This window comes from Bos mutus, chromosome 21, assembly GCF_027580195.1.
Source record: "Bos mutus isolate GX-2022 chromosome 21, NWIPB_WYAK_1.1, whole genome shotgun sequence".
Classification (NCBI taxonomy): Eukaryota; Metazoa; Chordata; class Mammalia; order Artiodactyla; family Bovidae; genus Bos; species Bos mutus.
Genome location: NC_091637.1, coordinates 43299246 through 43318171, shown reverse-complemented (window position 1 = coordinate 43318171; position 18926 = coordinate 43299246). Strand labels below are relative to the sequence as shown.

Here is an 18926-nt window from a genome sequence, read left to right as displayed (position 1 = left end):
GAGCCAGACTGCCAGAGTTAAACCCCAGCCTTGTCCTTCCCAGTGTATGACCTTGGGTGTTTAATTAACCTCTCAAGGCTTAGTTTCTTCATCTGTAAAATGGAAACAATGAAAATACTTCCTTCTTGGACAGTCGCAAAGACATACAAACTGTCGCACACTCAGCATACTGTGGTGAGCACAAATGTTAGCTACTGTTTTAGCCTTCATTGCTCTCTGAAATCACTTTATTTATTTACTTATTGTGTTCTTTTTCCTTGCTGCTTGTTAGCAGTTAGAAGGGACTTTTTGATTGTTCAGTGCTGAGTTTAGGATCTCAGGCTCCACAAATATATTTATATATTTGTCGAAATAATGAATGAATATTGTATCAGTATTTAAGAAATTTCAGATCATGTAGCAAAACAGGTTGCCTGAGCTGCCCGAATGACGGGACAGACCAACAGAACCCAAGCCACTTAGTCTCTTGCCTGGATTGGAACTCACACTATTTCTCTATGTTGTTATTATTTTTACCACACCTCCTACTTTGTGGCAAAGCTAAGATGCTGCAAAGTTTTATAATCTCTAGTTTGTTGTATGAATGTAGTAATAATTTTCTGTTGGTTTTCAAACAATTAAGTTATCTAATGATATTGAATTATACTAGATATTGCTTTTTCAAAATATACCTCACCCTTTCCACCCTTCTTTCCTTCTGGGATATGCCTGCTACAAACCAGTACAAACTGGGAAAGATGAAGAACTGAAATGGAGAAAAGTTGGAATACCAATAATGCATCTTTCTAGCATTAACATGACAATACTCGCTACATCTAATAGTTTGCCTATAGAATTTCAAACTGGCTGACACTACACAGCTAACAACTAATAAATGTATAGTGTTTCAGTGAGGCAGGAAAATACAAAATTGGTATAAGATAGTCCGTTTTCTGTCCTCCGACGTACCCCTTTGTCACAGGACTACAAATCACTGTAGGTGGAGCTAATGCACCCAGTGCTGCCCAAGTACCTACCTCTCCCTTGCCTCGGTCCCTGTTAAAAATTAAGGGTGTTCCCAATGTGCCCTTTGGGCTGTGGGACAGCCCATCTAAAGATTGTCCCTAGAAAGACCTGCTTTGCCACTGCTTTATTTTTTTAGAGAAGAATTAATATCAAAGAAAATGTCTGATTCTGACTTTTCTGTAGCTGCTCCTGTCCTGATGACTTATATAAGGTTTTCAAAGCCTGATGAGAATGATTGTTACTATCCCTGGCAAGGCTAGAGCACTAACCCACAAGAACAGGGCTACTGCAAGCTCTAGACTCTCCAATGGGAAGAGGTCACACTGGCGACAGCCATAGTGCATTCCATTAGTTCGCCCTCCTCATATAATAAATACTGTTTGAGAGATTGGTTAGCGTGTTGTAAAATTGATAAGATTCAGGTTGCCAAAGGCATTTCATGAATTTCATAGGTCTTAATTTATGTTGCTATGGTAACTGAAATGTTGGAATTTCCCAAGATTAGAGCTTTTATATTCTTAACTTTAGAATGGTAAAATAATGTAGATTATGACTCTGGACTTGGTCTTTGCTCTTGCATGAAACATGTTTTCTGTATGTAGAGTGTCCTATCTATGCTAAGGTGCGAATGAACGTTCAGCCACTGTTAATTTCAAAATTACGATTTCTGACATCCAACCTGATTTTCTTATCTACATGTATGAATCTTGGTGGCCAAGATGTATTTTTTTTTTTCAAATGGACAGTCTTTCTCTAAAGAGAAAGAGGGGATTGGAAGAGGGAGGTGGGAGAAGTAGAATTTTTATAGTAGTAGTTCTAGAATAGTCATCTTAAGGACTAATGTGAATTTGGCTCACCTTCTCCATCAAAGTGAATTTCCAGCATGTGCTGAAGCACTTGATGCATTATTAACATGTGTTTTAAGAAAAGACACTCTGTTGAAGCATTTAGTGAGCCAGCACTGTCTGAAGTGAGAACGTGAGATATAATGAGTCCCCTGCCTTGAGACAGGAAGATAACTAAGAACCCTGTGCGCTGCTCACAGTCACATGTATTGATCATGTGGACCCAAAGCAGCTGGGACACGCAATGCAAATGACCTAGGATGGACCCGAGACAGGAGTCTCACCCCTGCTGGAACCCAGCTTACCTTATATCCTGATGATTTGATGTGCACGCCGCGTTTGGTCAGAGTAGATTTCATTCGGATGAAAAAGGAACGCTCAAGGGTGTTGTCAGTGGTGAGCAGACTGGGGCTGGTTGATTCCACTGAAGAATATAAAAATACATACACATGATTTAGATCTCTACACAGCCCCTTTCAGCTACTGCTCAGGTGCAATCCTTGAGTTCACTAAAAATAAATGACTGATGCGTGCTAAGAGCGTAGTAATCAATTTATCTCATCTAGAAAATGTTTACTTTGCAGAAAATAAAAAAGAAAAATTAATGTATCCCAAGAAACTCCATTCTGGTTTTGAGCAAGAGCTTTTCAGGTCTTTTTAGGTTTCAGCAGCTTTCCAAGTGGGGTCTGATAGTAATTGTAGCATATCATGAGGCTTGGCTGGTGCTCACGGACAGAACAGTCATGAAAAAGAAGGACCCCAGAGATTTATGGGATCAACCAAGACTCAGATGGAAATGCTTCTGATCAGAGTCAGGACAACTTGCTTTTTGTTCTCCCTGCAAATCCCTTCTTGGATCAGTTGCTTGCTGGCAAGTTCTGAGCACCATGACACCACCAAGATTGGGGCAGCCATACCCTGGCCAGTGTCCTTGCCCTTCTGAGTTATTTTCCTTCATTATGGGGAATAAGAGGCCTGAAGTCTTCTCAACCGACTGGAGATAGAGGGCTGAGAATGGGCTATACGGATAAAAACAAAAACGACTCCCAAGATCAACTTGCTCTTGCTGTCACTAGCGGCAGCTTCTCCCCAGCCCAGAATAGAAAACATCCTCTGTGTTTCTACCTCTTTGCTTCTGAGAAAATCATAGTTTAAGACAGCTACTCTTTCTCTTTCAATGTATTTAAGATTAAGCAGAGTATGTTTTGACTTATAAAACTTAAAATGGTAGTTTTCATTCTTGCTGATCTAAAACCACCTTTATGCAGGTCAGGAGGCAACGCAAATCTATTTTCTTTAGAAATAAGCTTCTATGGTATTTTATACATTTAAATACTTTCCTGAAAAGAAATTAACTTGGGGGTTTTAAAGCCTAAAAAGACTCTAATTTTGCTCTTCTAAATATACTTTAAAGTTTTCCTTATTATTCTAAAGTTAAAAAAAATTTCAACAACAAAACATTTTGAGCAGCTCTACAAGAACACTAATTTTCTCTAGGATGAAGGTCAAGAAATATGTGTAATAAAGAGATTTAAGAATTAAGAAGGTGAGAAAATAGCTATTAAAAAACAAAGAAAAATAGGCAAAACAAGCTTTTCAATTTCAAATTATGAAACATATTCCATATATTTCTAAGGGGAAGAAATATCTATTTTTTTATATTAAATTTGATGCTCTGATGAAAGAAGAGTGAGATAATAAGAGAAGCCTTACTATTGGTGGTTGGGGGCTTGTATTATTCTTGCCTTTATCTGACTATATTTTCCTATATTTATGGCATTTCTATTCTGGGGTGATGGAACCACTGACAAGTGTCCCTTCTTATGTGTCTCTCTCAAGATTTTCTTCTTTTTTTGTCTTAGCACGGATCTGATGTCATTTTAAATGTACAGCTTTTTATCACTCGAGGGAAAAGCAGAGCCATGTTATATTTAGTACTTTCATTTCTTCTGATTAAATATGAATTACTATGAAATTTTTCTCATCATCTAACACGCCATAATACGCCAACAGCTTTTTAATACACTATATAAGCACAAACTTCTGCTCTAAGAGTTTAATTTGCCCCTCTAATCCAATCACATCAACCTTATTTCTCTTATCAGAGATTCCCATTTTGAATTAAATGAGCTCATTAGTTTTAATCAAAAGCAGAGAGATCAAAACTTAAACGTAAATGCTTTAGATCAGAACTGTCAGTCAGCCGTGCAGTTCTATTTTACTAAAACACAAGATCAGAGACCCTTAGAACCAATTTTTCTCGTAAGGGATGCCGAGAGCTTGAAGATGCTATATCCCCCCCGCCTTTTTTTCCTTCCTCCCAAGGACAGATTATACATTTAAGGTTAGACTTAATTTATAGCAGTTTTTCATCCTGGTGGAAATGAAAAGTATGGCAATCTACTAGGGTCCCTTTCACGTTTATTGGCCCCGGTCCTCAGAGACTTGAACTAACGTGAAGCCATCAGAATCCACATCACAAACTCAGCTCTAAGAATTCAGCTTTGTTCAGTGAGATTGTGTTTGCAACAGCCGAGGAAAAATGCAACTTCCCAGAAAAGTGAACTGTGTTTTAGGGCTGAGGTCCAAGAAACCCTGACCCAGGAAGGAAGGAACCACATTAACTGTAGAAAGGCGAATAATTCAGGCATCATTAGAAATTGTTATCATTTTTGGTATATGGAACTTTCACAGGTAAACACTTAGTGGATACTTTAGAGACCCCAGCAGTGTGGTTCCCCTTAGGGGATGAAATGGGAGACACAGCTCTACATGAGCTATGAAGGTGAGCACTTTGTCCTGCTCTGGCTGGGCAGTGAACACAGCACTCCCCCACCCCATGGGTTAGATTGCCAATATATACAGGAGCAGAAGGAAATGGCAACTCACTTGCCTGGATTCTTCCCTGGAGAATCCCCATGGACAGAGGAGCCCATGGGGTTGCAAAGAGTTGGACACGACTGAGCGATTGAGAATATACAGGAGCAGCCTTCATTAAAACCAGGACAACTGGTGTGAGAGGAATTCTGAGGTCAGATTTTGCCCCAGTGAAATCTAGATTGAAAATCGAAATAATAACTGCTCCTTACACTTTATTTCAAGAGCATGGGGGTATGGTGCTAAGGGTGGTGAGGGAGAAGGAGAGAAGACAACTTAGAAAAGAGTTTAATTTCTGATAAAGATTTCTGCTTTAACATGCCTTTCTGAGGACAGGGGTAGAAGTAACCTGCCACACGGGCCCTTTCAGAGGCTACCTAACAAACTAATCCCCAGTACACACGTACCATGGCCATGTGACCTCAAGGGCTGGCAAATGTGCTCTGGTTATCCCAGCTCTGACAGGGATGTCTCTCATGTAAAAAGACATAATTGGCATGTGACAGACAAGAGCAGCAGTTTTAGAAGAGAAGCTTTCTAAGGGTCTCAGGTGAGAAGCATGGATTTTGATGAATGTTCTACAGGGAGAGAACCAAGGAAGCTTGGCCTTGGTGATGTGTGACATGACTGTAGCATGGAGAAAGGATGTGTGTGTGTGTGTGTGTGTGTGTGTGTGTGTGTTTTGGGTGGATATGAAGAGAGGACAACATAATGAGAAAAGTATCCTTAAGACTGGTGCTCTGTAAAGACTGTGGAACCAATCTATGTCAAAAAAAGCATTTTAGAGTGCTTTCCAGATATCACAAGCTTTTCTGTCAACTTTTTGAGACAGGCCAGGATTGCTGCATGATCTGATAAAAAAAGAAAAATTGGGATTCAGAGAATTTATATCTGCTGCCTGAGACAAAGGAGAAATTGATGGGTAAAACTGGATTAAGTGGTCAAAGCCCAAATATGGCCAGTTGTGACCTATGAATTATAAACAAGGAACTAAAGAAAACAAGACCCACACAGATGAAAGCTAGATAAAGAAATAGGCTTTCTTTTGCTGAATCTCAAGGGCCTCAAATTTTAAATAAATTTAAATGATCTCAGCCCTTGAAATGTCAATTTTTGCATATTTTGTGAAATTTACAGAACAATTTATAGCAAAAGTTGTAATAATTTTTACGTTGGCAAATGCCACCATAATGTGACAGCATATCTGTGTTATTCCCCCTCTGTTGATGATTCCCTCACTGGTACTGTAGTTGCTGCTTTCTTATCATATAGAGGCAGGAAGCAGTGGTGAGGGGGGAGGGAAGGAGATGGCTGGGAACCATCCTGTTCTCTCTGACCAACCCGAGGTCTAGATGTATGCTGAGCACTTTTAGGACTCTCCTTGGGGTTCCTGCAAGAGGATGAGGCCAAAGCATAAAGACAGCCTTTCTTTTTAGCATACTTCAAATATTTGCTGTGCAATACTAGTGTCAGAGCCCTCAACTGCTATGAAATCATGATGGAAGTGAGAAAGAAAAGCTACATTTTGAGACAACTCTGTTATTCCTTAAGTGTGAGCAAAGTATTTTTCCTTTTGAAGGAGAAGTGGAATTGGACTAAGTTGTTAAGATACGAAGTTAAATATACTCTTTCCCCACTTCACTGCTTAATTGAATCTTTTCCTTTTTGAGATGTTCTGTGCAAAGTGCAAACAACCAAAATGACCTTCACAAGACTAGGGAAGAGATGTTGGGCCGTTTCACAGTTTTCTTGATACAGTCAAACTTTCATTGGCATGTGCTGTTAACTTTGTTAGATACTATGTATGACTTGGTTGTAACAGGCTTCCTTGTTGCTGCCTCATTCACTCTAAAAGAAATGTAGTACTTTAGGACTTAAGAAAGTGACAAGTTATTTCTTTTCTTGCAAAAGGTTCCCTGCACTTCCCCTGTCACTTGGAAATTAGATTTGATCACGTGGCTTTCGGTGGCCAAAAGAATACGAACCAAAGTCATGTATTGCTTTCAGGTGGAATTTCCTAGAAGAGCTGGTCACAAGGTCCTACTTTCTCTTTCTCACTGCTGTGCTGACTATCGACGTTTCAGATGGTGGCTGCTCCACTGACCTAGGTCTTGGAATAAGAACAACGGGGGGCAGAACCTTTAGCTCATCTTCACAGAAATAAATCTTTTGTTGTAGTTTGGGGATTGCTTTTTATTGCAGCTTAACTTAGCCCATACTGACTGATGAAAATATCAGATCTTTATTGTTATATAAAAATACTTGTTATCCAAGTCTCCCAGATAGTCAGTGGCAGAGCACATAGACATGACCTGTTTGTCTGACTCCAAAGTTCGTGATGCATCCAATATACTATTCTTACATTTATTTGATCCTCATTTTATCTCTTATGCTAGGGCAGCAGGGTGGAGACAGGTCTAACTTTGATTCTCTATAGCACATAGGGAATATATAGATATAATTTACATATATTTAATATATTCAATAACTAATATTCATTAAATATTGACATTAATCTAATAAGATCTTCCCAACTTAGTAGTAGGGCTTCCCTGGTGATTCAGACAGTAGAGAATCTGCCTGCAATGTGGGAGACCTGGGTTCGATTCCTGGGTCGGGAAGATCCACTGGAGGGGGAAATGGCAACCCATCCCAGTATTCTTACCTGGAGAATCCCATGGACAGAGGAGCCGGCCAGGCTACAGTCCATGGTGTTGCAAAGAGTCAGACATGACTAAGCGACTAACACTTTCAACGTAGTAGTAGGTCAGTGGTAAAAATAGTATGACAATGGTAAAAAGAAATCTCTTCTCACAGAAATTGTCCCCAGCAGATTTTATGTTTATCTAGGATGACAACTGTAATTTAAAACTGCTACAAATTCTTCAATACTCCTTCAGAAAGATGGAGCCTGCTTCCTCTCCCTTTGACTGTGGGCTAGACTTGGTGACTTACTTCAGATAAATAGCATGTGGCAGACTTGGTGATGTATGGCTTGGTCATGACAGGCAGCATGGCTTCCCTGTTGCTCCCTCATTCACTCTAATGGAAACCAGCTGCCATATTGTGAGGACACTTGAGCAGTTCTCTGGGGAGATCAGTGTAGAGAGGAACTGAGGCGTCCTCCTCACAGTCACGTGAGTGAGCTTAGATGTGGGCCTTCCTCCCCAGTCAAGTCTTCAGATGACTATGCTCTGACTGACATCTCCATGGCAACCTCACGAGAGACCCTGAGCTTGAACTACTCAGACAAGCTGTTACTGGATTCCTGACCTATAGAAACTATGTGAAATATCTGCTTTTAAAAGAAACATCTGTAAGTATTTGGGGTGATTTGTTATGCAAAGATAGAGAATATAATACCCATGTGGAACCTTTTTTTGGAAAAATCATGACCTTGTTTTGAAATGTGACAGCAGGCACATGGGTAAAACTCATGTGATTTTGCGAAGGAATGCATTGCCCAGAGTACATGGTGAATTCACATATGTAAGAAAAGCTACCTGTAGTGCTGATTTTTGTAAGTGGGGTCTATGTTTTCAAAGCTAAATGCTCAACTGATTTTTTTTTTAATGTGCAATTTGCAAAAGGTGCTATCAACAGTATCATCTGCAAGACTGTGACATCTTGAAAGGCAGGCTTGACATCTTGCTTATATTTAGTTGTATCCATTCCCTGCCCTTCTCCAGCCCCCTTCATCCCCCCAAGTACCTAGGATTACATTTTACGTAAATAGACACGCAGTTTCCATGTTGAATAAAGTAACATTCTGATGCTTTCTTTTAGGAAGAATTAGTCACTTTGCCCCTGCCCTTCATTCTCTCACACCAAACATCTTGTCCCAAGAAGCCTTTATTTTATTTTATTTTTTTGTGGAGAGGGAATCATTATGTCCTCTTCTTGTATTCATCTCTAAGGAAGCATTTTCTGCTAAGTGTTATTTTGAGAGTCATGGACCAGTGGGTTTGGTAGGCAAAAAAAGGATTGGCCTGATTTTGCCTAGAATTAGAGAAAACTTTGTTCTCTGTCTTTTAAGAGTTGGTCTCTACCCCACTGGCCCATCCTCTGCCATGCACCAGGGCAATTTTGAAGAGGGTGATGGGCCTCTGTAGACTACACACAGATGCTCAGCCACTGGTGGGAAGGCTGCTGCTGCTGCTAAGTTGCTTCAGTCGTGTCCGACCCTGTGGGACCCCATAGATGGCAGCCCACCAGGTTCCCCCATCCCTGGGATTCTCTAGGCAAGAACACTGGAGTGGGTTGCCATTTCCTTCTCCAATGCATGAAAGTGAAAAGTGAAAGTGAAGCCGCTCAGTTGTGTCTGACTCTTAGTGACCCCATGGACTGCAGCCTATCAGGCTCCTCCCTCCATGGTGGGGAGGCAATGCCCACTATTTCCTGGGTTTCCCAGGCTATGCCAGCTTTTGGATGTCAGGCAAATACAATTGCAGCCACCATCCTCTGGCTCAGCCATCAGCTCTCTCAGCTTCAGTGCTCGCTTGGGAGTATGACGGAAAAGCCGTATTTATTGAAGTCTCATTAGGGCTGGTTCCTGCTCCCACTCAGTTGTGAGTCTTTAGCTTTGTTTAGAAACTTATGAATCATTAACTGAAACTCTAGAGCATAGCTGTGAAAATAATTGTGGCTCAATAATGATGCAATAAACTCCTTTTAAAGTAACGTTAAAAATAATCCGCCAAAAAAAAGAAGAGGAAAACAATAATAATCTGCGAACCCATGCCACCTGTCAGCATGAGCTCCCCGGCAGTATCTGCCTGCCTGGGATGAGGATCGGGATGCATGAGGTTGGCATTCAGGCTTCCTGCGCCTGGCAGGGGTTGCTACTTGGGGAGGCTGTCCCCCGAGGGAGAGGAGCGCGTTCAGCTGCCGCCTGCTGCTCCACAGTTGGTGTTTGGATGATACCACTCCGGGGAAATACACACAGTGTCAGAGTCAAGCTGCTACCAGTGGGTGTTTCTGTACACAACTCCTAAGCATCAGGAAAGTTCAAGGGGAAAAACTGGGTATTGTAAAGATGGCCTTTGAGAGTGTATGACATCCGGCGTGACCCGTTCGGCAGCAGGCTGCGTGCTCTCAAGCACCTGCCATCTGAATACTGCAGGCGACGGTTTTAAATCTTCCTGGAGACTCCCTATAAATGTTGCCACTTGAGGGATCCATTCTGGGAGAAAAATATAGTACGTCCTCCCGGGATGCCTCTTGGATTCCATTACCAGTAGTGCGTATGGGATCGAGTGTGGCAATGCTTTTATCACAACTATAAAGTGGTTACTGAGCCAATTCCTCATATAAAACATACTCAGTAATGTTGAGGCTTTTTTTTCTTTTTCTCTTTCCTTCTTTTATTTCCTTCCTTTCTCTCCTTCCTTCCTTCTTCTTCTTCTTTTTTTTTTTTTAATGACAAACACGATGTCAGACAAAGGGCATCAGGACTTGGTCTTTGTAGTACAAAACAAAATAACAATACATAAACACCTTTGTGAAGGCAGCTTGAAACCCCATGTTTTCTATTAAAAAGTCATGTTCAATCTTCACTGTTGATAGAACCGAATAGCTAACACAGAGAACATTGTATATCAGAAAGGTCAATAGTTATTATGAGCTACAAATATATTTTTTTTCCATCCTTCGGGCTGTTTAGCGCATATCACAGCATGAGCAGCTGTCTTCTTTAATGCTTTTAAAATTAGAATCCCAAAGAGGAAGAAAAAATTATGGTTGCAGTGATTGCTCTTTGCTTTTGTAAGTTTACTTTAATATACCATTTCATATACATGAATCTTCTGTGCAGCCTATCCATGGGGCAGTAACCGGTTGCCAGTATTGAGCTGAACTGCCATGTTTATTTTCTTAGCATTCTGGCCAAATCTCCATCTCAGGCACAGATGTTGTCGACATACCATATTTTCAAAAGGAGTCATATAGAGGAGTCTGGTTACAGAGACACTCGCAAACACACACATATGCATTCTGCCTTTTCATTGCTTTAAAGCTCTGTGACTAACTACAACAATGCCATGTGATGAGGAACAGTTATGCAAGCACTGGGTGAAAACTCAGGCAGTGATTCAACCTCGGACGCACAAAGCATCCCTCTCCACCTGTAGGCATAGGGACTGAGGGCACCTTACAGGTTGTTAAAGGTTGATCTTTTGCCTGTGCCTGGAACTCCCGGCCCTTACTAGGCATACAGCCCTAAAGACAATGAGCATTTTAAATAGCACATACTGGATGTCATAGGTCACTCAGTCATTGTTCAGTTATTTACAGTAAATATGTAATGAGGATCTATAATGAGCTGGGATAGTTTATAACAATGTTTTCATTTGGGAGGAGGGGAAAATATGTGATAGTTTCTGGTAGTAATTGATGCACTATAAAGAAGAGTGATGCAGGGTAAGGCGCTGGCAGTGATGAGAACCACGTTTTGGCTGTGTGGCACAGGAGACTAAGTCACGTGGATATTGGGGTAAATGTGCCACACCCTCTTGGCTCATGATTTGAGTTACAACTTCATCACTAAATAGCTTTACAGAAAACTATTATTTGGATAGATATACACCAGTGCTGATAAAATGCTAGAAATGTTACCTTTGGACTTTAGGACAAAATTAAAGTAAGTGATGTGCTAAGGATGAAAATTTAACCTGTAGGAAACCAAGGGAGGTGTTGCTAAGAACTGGACAGCCTCCCAGATGAACATATTGGCATTGTCATTTCTTTGGGGATCTCTAGAGAGAGCAGCTTCAGTAGAAAAGTGGAATAAATGTTGAGTAAATACGTGATGTACTTCTCTTTGGTGAATATCGGTGATGAAAATAAAGAGATCTGAGTATGTTTATTGATTGAGAGGACTGAGTTTAAAGTTGTCTGTATTAGAAATGCTAATTGAAGAATTTAAATCCTAAGGGATATTGCATCAGTAACAGAGAAAGAGAGGTGAGCCTCTGAAATGGGAGAAGAAAAAAAAGGATGTGAGTTGGTGGCAGGGGTGGGGGGGTGGTGGTTGGGGGGAGGGAAAGAGGGGAGGGAGAGAGAGAGGAAGGTGATGGGAACAGGACTGAACAACTTAATAGAGTAAAGGTCGTTTGTGGAGATAAAGGAAGTGCGAGAAGGAGAGGATTTTGAGAGTTAAAAAAAAAAAAAAAAAGCTGTGGAGCAGCCCATGTGGGCAAAGCAAGTAGGATCGATAGAAAATAAGTAATAAGATTACACAGTAGTTAGAAGTTGCATGGCTCAAATTTAAGCACACTGGTTTTCTAGGGGGCCCTGATGATAATGGCTTTGTAGTTTTTCTAGGCCATGCTCAACAGTGGGCTTTTGCCAGAGATGGGAGCAGACACAGTGGGAATGAAAGAAGGACAATAGAGAGAAGGACTCCAGAGGGTTAAGAGACAAACACGTGAGGAGGGAGTGATGAAATGGGGAACAGGAGAGAACGAGCGGGGAAGGGATGGGGCTACGGGTGAGGCAGCCAGTAAAGGGCGCTTTGTTCCCAGGATGATTTGTGAGAATGCGTTTGTTGCTTTTAAACAAGTTTATGCTCTATATCTCTCTTTTTCCTATGTTCATAGAAAATCTGGAAGATAATGCAAAAGTATAAATAAGAAAAAAAATATGCATTTACCTTATCACCCAGAAACTATGAACACTAATATGTTTTGTTGCTCCCTAATTTACTATTTATTTGTATATTTATTCTAAAATTAGGATCCTACCTGAGTGTCTCCCACATTTTTTGATGTTAAAAATCATAGCTCACTCTGCGATAATAGCTGGGCTTTTATTAGACACTGTTTGGGGAATAAAAGGATGTTGGAGCTCCATTGGTCTTGGTTGTAAGGCAGCTTTAAAATTAAGTAATGATAGTATCTGCTTGTGTCCATATCAGTACATCACTTTCAAACACTATTTTTCCTGACTGTGTAATATTCCATTGTATGGTGATGAATTTCTTGGAAATTAGTCTTCCTTCAACTTTCTTATCATGTCTTTGGGTAGATTTCTAGAAAAAGTATTACTGGGTCAAAGAGCATACTTTTTTTTTTTTTTAAGCTAATATGTATGATTTGTTTTTCAAAAAAGTTGTGGTGTGTATCAGTTTATATGTTTATCAGCAATGTTTGATGTTCATATTAATTGCCATCTTAATGTTGTTATTTGATAAAAAATATTAAATTAGAAGATATCCTAAGAAGCATTATGTAAAAACATCTCAGGTGTTTAATTTGCATTTTTATTTCTAATGATGTTGAATAATGTTTTAATACTTATTGGCCATTTGAATTTTTTTTTAGTGATTCATATATTTATGTTCTCTGTTTTCCACTTGAGTTTTATTCTTTATCTTATCAATTTCATATGTACATACAGGGTTTCCCAGGTGGCTCTATGGTAAAGAATCCACCTGCTAATGCAGAAGACATGGGCTCAATCCCTGGATTGGGATGATCCCCTGGAGAAGGAAATGGCAATCCACTCTAGTATTTTTGCCTGGGAAATCCCATGGACAGAGAAACCTGGCTGGCTACAGTCTATGGGGTCGCAAAAGAGTTGGACACAACTTAGTGACTAGTCAATTAATCACTAGTGTCCAACTCTTTTGCAACTATATATATATGTATCCTTAATATGTATATTAAGGATACTATCTCTGCCACATTTCTTGCAAATATTTCCCTATTTTTTGCCTTTTACTTCTTTTTATGGTGTTCATTGATACAAAAATGTTTTAAAATTTTATACAGAGAAGTCTATACATTTTTCCCTTTGAAACTTTTGTTGCTCTCATACCTTAGAAAGCTTTTCCTCTATTTTTTCTAACAGATACTTGGCATTTTAAAAACGAAGCATGGTTAAAGGTCAAGGAATGGCTGTGCCAATAGACGACTAAAGTTAAGCCAGGAAATGAGTTTGTTGAGCTTGGGCAGTCAAGGAGATGTGTGTGGAACTGTTACCCCTCCTGGAAACTCTGATGCAGGCATCTGTGGCCTCCTAGTGGAGAGGGCTGGACAGACCTCAGAGCATGAGCCTCCGACACTGAGGTCGGTCAATGAAAGGTGTGGGCGTCATCGATGGAGAGCAGCATTGAGAACAGGTAAGGAATGCTGTTTTATTTTTGTTGTTCTTGTTTGTTTTAAAGTGCTGATATTGGGGGAAATAGTGGGGAAGTGGCAGTGGGTGCGCCGGGTGATAACCACTGCTCTTTCACGTTGGGAGAGTCAGAAGCAGAGGAATGAATCACAGCCTCTGTTCAGAGCGAGTTCCAAGTCGTGGGCTTCAAGGAAGAAATGTTTCAATAAAAGTGAATAGGCAAAAGTGGGATTCGTGGAAAAGATGGTAGCAATTGATGTTTGTTCCTAATGAAGGCTCTCAGATAAAATTATAGGACACCTTGCAAAATGTGAATTTTAGATAAACAATGACTGTTTTCTTTGGTGCTTGGCAAAGAATCTACCTGCCAATTCAGGATGTGGGTTCAATCCCTGGGTTGGGAAGATCCCTTGGAGCAGGGAATGGCAACCTACTCCAGTATTCTTGCCTGGAGAATCCCCATGGACAGAGGAACCAGCTGGACTATAGTCCATGGGATCCCGAAGATTCGGATGCAGCTGAGCATGGCATAGCACAAATACTGCATGTACATGTCAAATTCAACTGGGAATCCTATCTTTTTATGTGTTAACTCTGGCATCCCTGCTCATGGAAGAATGAGGACTCTGTGTGGCACTAAGGAAAGGGTTGGTATGAGAGTTGCCTGCTTATCAGGAAACAGTTTGGAGACATCCAGGAAATTGGTTTGGGACACATGTGTCTGGTACAGAAAAAGTTCAGAATGGCTGGAACTTTCTCACTGGAGAGTGTTAGCGAAGCAAGCAATAACTGAAAATCCAAGTGAATATTGGTGCGATCGTATGGCTTTTAAAATCTGCCTCCTCAGTTATGGGGTCCAGCACAATGGCCAATTTTTATTTTCCTGTGTGAATGTGTGTGTTCTGGGGATACAGCCTGGTTGACAGGTCTCCACAAATGCCTCCTGAGTCAGTGTCTTCTGCTAATTTATTATTTTTTATCATACAGGAATTTGACAAGGCAGCTAGAATTTGTTGACTTTATTATGGCTCTATTTCAGCACATCTTGAAGTGGTTATTTTTCAAAATGTTTTCAGTCTGAAGTACTGTATTAAATCCATCATCGATAAAGAATTGAGGTTTATTTATTGGAGACTACTCTTAGTAACAGTATTTATACTTTACAATAATTTAGAGGAGCCAGAAATAGGTAACCTGATAATTATCTATATCTGTTATTTTGCTAATGAATATCTATTTTTGACATCTTCAGTTAAGCAAAGTTTCCTTTCTGTTATGATCACAGCGTGTTTCAATGACCACTGCTCCATCTCAGGACCCAAACAAAGTCCTCTAATCCCCTGGCAGAAGTAACCCTGCTTTGCTCCCAGGAAGACAGGGCTCTATCCTTATGGTCTTGGTCAGCTAGGAGACATGCAGGCATCACAGTGAATGTACAGGCATCATTCCCATATCTGATCTTGATGATAAGTCATTTGTATATTGTTTTCAAGGCTGCCCACAGTCCTCCCAAGTGGTAGGGATAAAAAAAAGCAGTCATTTTCTAATGATTCTATTTATAATGTTCGCAATTAGCTCTGCTGTAGAATTACCCTTTTCCTTTCAAGTTGAAAATATAAAGGCTATTTATTGCTAAGGGTGATGGTGAAATTGGGTGGAAGTAGCCTTTTCTCAAACTGGGTGCAAAGCAAATGTGTTGATACTACTTAACTGTCCTCTTCCCGGCTTCGCATTAACTCTCTAATGATACACTTGGCACTTTTAATATCAACACTTTAGCACTGTATCAGATGGCATCTGAGTCTAAACGGTATATTCTATAATGCCAAATGATTGTTTTAAAGACTGGCGCCACATATTTCTTGTTGCCTGGTAGCAGAACACTCTGCCCACATTTGTGGTCATTGGTTTGCGGCTCACCCGAATCACGGCAGGGACCCCGGGTGTTTATGGATGCCTGTGCTCTAGGTCTTCAGTTACTTGACCTTACATGAGAGTGAATCTATCTATAAGAGTAGGCTGTCCTTTGCCCACTTTGCTACTTTATTATTGCATTTATTTCTAATAAACTCCATCTGCCTGTCATAGCAAACACCCTCTTCCAACAACACAAGAGAAGACTCTACACATGGACACCACCAGATGGTCAATACCGAAATCAGATTGATTATATTCTTTGCAGCCAAAGATGGAGAAGCTCTATATAGTCAGCAAAAATAAGACCAGGAGCTGACTGTGGCTCAGATCATGAACTCCTTACTGCCAAATTCAGACTTAAATTGAAGAAAGTAGGGAAAACCACTAGACCATTCAGGTATGACCTAAATCAGATCCCTTACGATTATACAGTGGAAGTGACAAATAGATTCAAGGGATTAGATCTGATAGACAGAGTGCCTAAAGAACTATGGTTGGAGGTTTATCACATTGTACAGGAGGCAGTGATTAAGACCATCTCCAAGAAAAAGAAATGCAAAAAGGCAAAATGATTGTCTGACGAGGCCTTACAAATAGCTGAGAAAAGAAGAGAAGCTAAAAAGAGAAAAGGAAAGATATACCAATTGAATGCAGAGTTCCAAAGAATAGCGCGGAGTGATCAGAAAGCCTTTCTCAGTGATCAATGCAAAGAAATAGAGGAAAACAATAGAAGGGAAGGATGAGAGATCTCTTCAAGAAAATTAGAGATACCAAGGGGACATTTCAATCAAAGATGAGCACAATAAAGGACAGAAATGGTATGGACCTAACAGAAGCAGAAGATATTAAGAAGAGGTGGTAAGACATAGAAGGACTGTACAAAAAAGACCTTCATGACTCAGATAACCATGATAATATAATCACTCACCTAGAGCCAGACATCCTGGAATGCAAAGTCAAGTGGGCCTTATGAAGCATCATTACAAACAAAGCTAGTGGAGGTGATGGAATTCCAGTTAAGTTATTTCAAATTCTAAAAGATGATGCTGTGAAAGTGCTGCACTCAATATGCCAGCAAATCTGGAAAACTCAGCAGTGTCCACAGGACTGGAAAAGTTCAGTTTTCATTCCAATCCCAAAGGAAGGCAATGCCAAAGAATGTTCAAACTACCACACAATTGCACTCATCTCACACACTAGGAAAGTAATGCTAAAACTTCTCCAACCGAAGCTTCAACAGTATATGAACTGTGAGCTTCCAGATGTTCAAGCTGATTTTAGAAAAGGCAGAGGAACCAGAGATCAAATTGCCAACATCTGCTAGATCATTGGAGAAGCAAGAGAGTTTCAGAAAAACATCTGCTTTATTCACTACACCAAAGCCTTTGACTGTGTGGATCACAATAAACTGTGGAAAATTCTGTAAGAGATGGGAATACCAGACTACCTGATCTACCTCCTGAAAAATCTGTATGCAGGTCAAGAAGCAACAGTACCGAACATGGAACAACAGACTGGTTCCAAATTGGGAAAGGAGTACGTCAAGGCTGTATATTGTCACCCTGCTTATTTAACTTACATGTGGAGTACATCACACAAAATGCTGGGCTGGATGAAGCACAAGCTGGAATCAAGATTGCTGGGAGAAATATCAATAACCTCAGATACGCAGATGATACTACCCTCATGTCAGAAAGCAAAGAAGAACTAAAGAGCCTCTTGATGAAAGTGAAAGAGGAGAGTGAAAAAGTTGGCTTAAAACTCAACATTGAAAAAAAACAAAGATCATGGCATCTGGTCGCATCACTTCATGGCAAGTAGATGGGGAAACAATGGAAACAGTGAGAGTCTTTATTTTTGGGGGGCTCCAAAATCATTGCAGATGGTGACTGTAGCCATGAAATTAAAAGACACTTGCTTCTTGGAAGAAAAGCTATGACAAACCTAGACAGCATATGAAAAAGCAGAGACATGACTTTGCCAACAAAGGTCCATCTAGTCAAGGCTATGGTTTTTCCAGTAGTCATGTATGGATGTGAGAGTTGGACTATAAAGAAAGCTGAGTGCCGCAGAATTGATGCTTTTGAAATGTGGTGTTGGAGAAGATTCTTGAGAGTCCCTTGGATTGTAAGGAGATCCACCCAGTCCATCCTGAAGGAAATCAGTCCTGAATATTCATTGGAAGGACTGATGCTGAAGCTTAAGCTCTAATACTTTGGCCACCTGATGCGAAGAACTGACTCATTGGAAAAGACCCTGATGCTGGGAAAGATTGAGGGCAGGAGGAAAAGGGGACGACAGAGGATGAGATGGTTGGATGGCATCACCGACTCAACGGACATGAGTTTGAGTAGGCTCTGGGAGTTGGTGATGAACAGGGAAGCCTGGCGTGCTGCAGTCCATGGGGTCTTAAAGAGTTGGACATGACTGAGTGACTGGACTAAAGTGTATGTCATTAGTAAAGTTCTTGGTGTTTTTTTAACCGCTTGAGAATCTGCAGTTTAGAAATGACATAGAGGTTCAGATCATAAACCTGGGGAAAATGCACCTCTTTTGATGCTTATTGTCATATATGACTCAGCGATAGGACTTGCGTTCTTTAGTTTCCGCCTGATTCACTTTAGGTACAAGCAAACCAAATACAGCCAAATCAGTTTCCCTAGAATAGCAAATGATTTCTATATAAACCACTTGTGATCGAGCATTCTTTTTATTCTGCAGAGAAGCTTTAGAGTATTTTCCACTCATTGTCCAAATAATGCACAGGTATTGTAATGACTGCCTGGTATTAATTGTTTACATAGGAGATACTATTGCCTTTACTTTCTTCTGTTAAGTGTTGTATATTATTCTTTTGGTGCTAAAATCCTGGGGTAGTCTTTAAATTATAAACATATAATATACTTGACAGCCTAGCTTATACCAAAAACGGGAACTAAAATATATAAAACCAATCTAGAAAGGTCTTTATTCTGAAAGCTATGTCTTGCCCTTCAGAGTTTTTGTTTTTATTGACATTAATAACCAACATCCACAATCCTTTCTCTAAAAGTGGAATGCCTCTCCCCAACCAGGTAAAATAGCAGTGTGTATGGGAGTAATTTAGGGGAAGACAGAAGGAGTCCTAAAGGGGAAACAAGGGCAAAGAAGAAATGATCTTTCTGCCAA

At 40.3% G+C, this 18926-nt stretch overlaps 1 protein-coding gene across 1 annotated transcript in view; it reads right to left on the bottom strand.

The window, feature by feature from the left end:
* NPAS3 (neuronal PAS domain protein 3) overlaps positions 1-18926 on the bottom strand; it is a 954908-nt gene that overhangs the window by 70575 nt on the left and 865407 nt on the right. The window contains exon 6 of the mRNA XM_070358708.1: positions 2156-2274. Coding sequence (XP_070214809.1) covers positions 2156-2274 — 119 coding nt within the window. The remainder of the gene's footprint in view (positions 1-2155; positions 2275-18926) is intronic.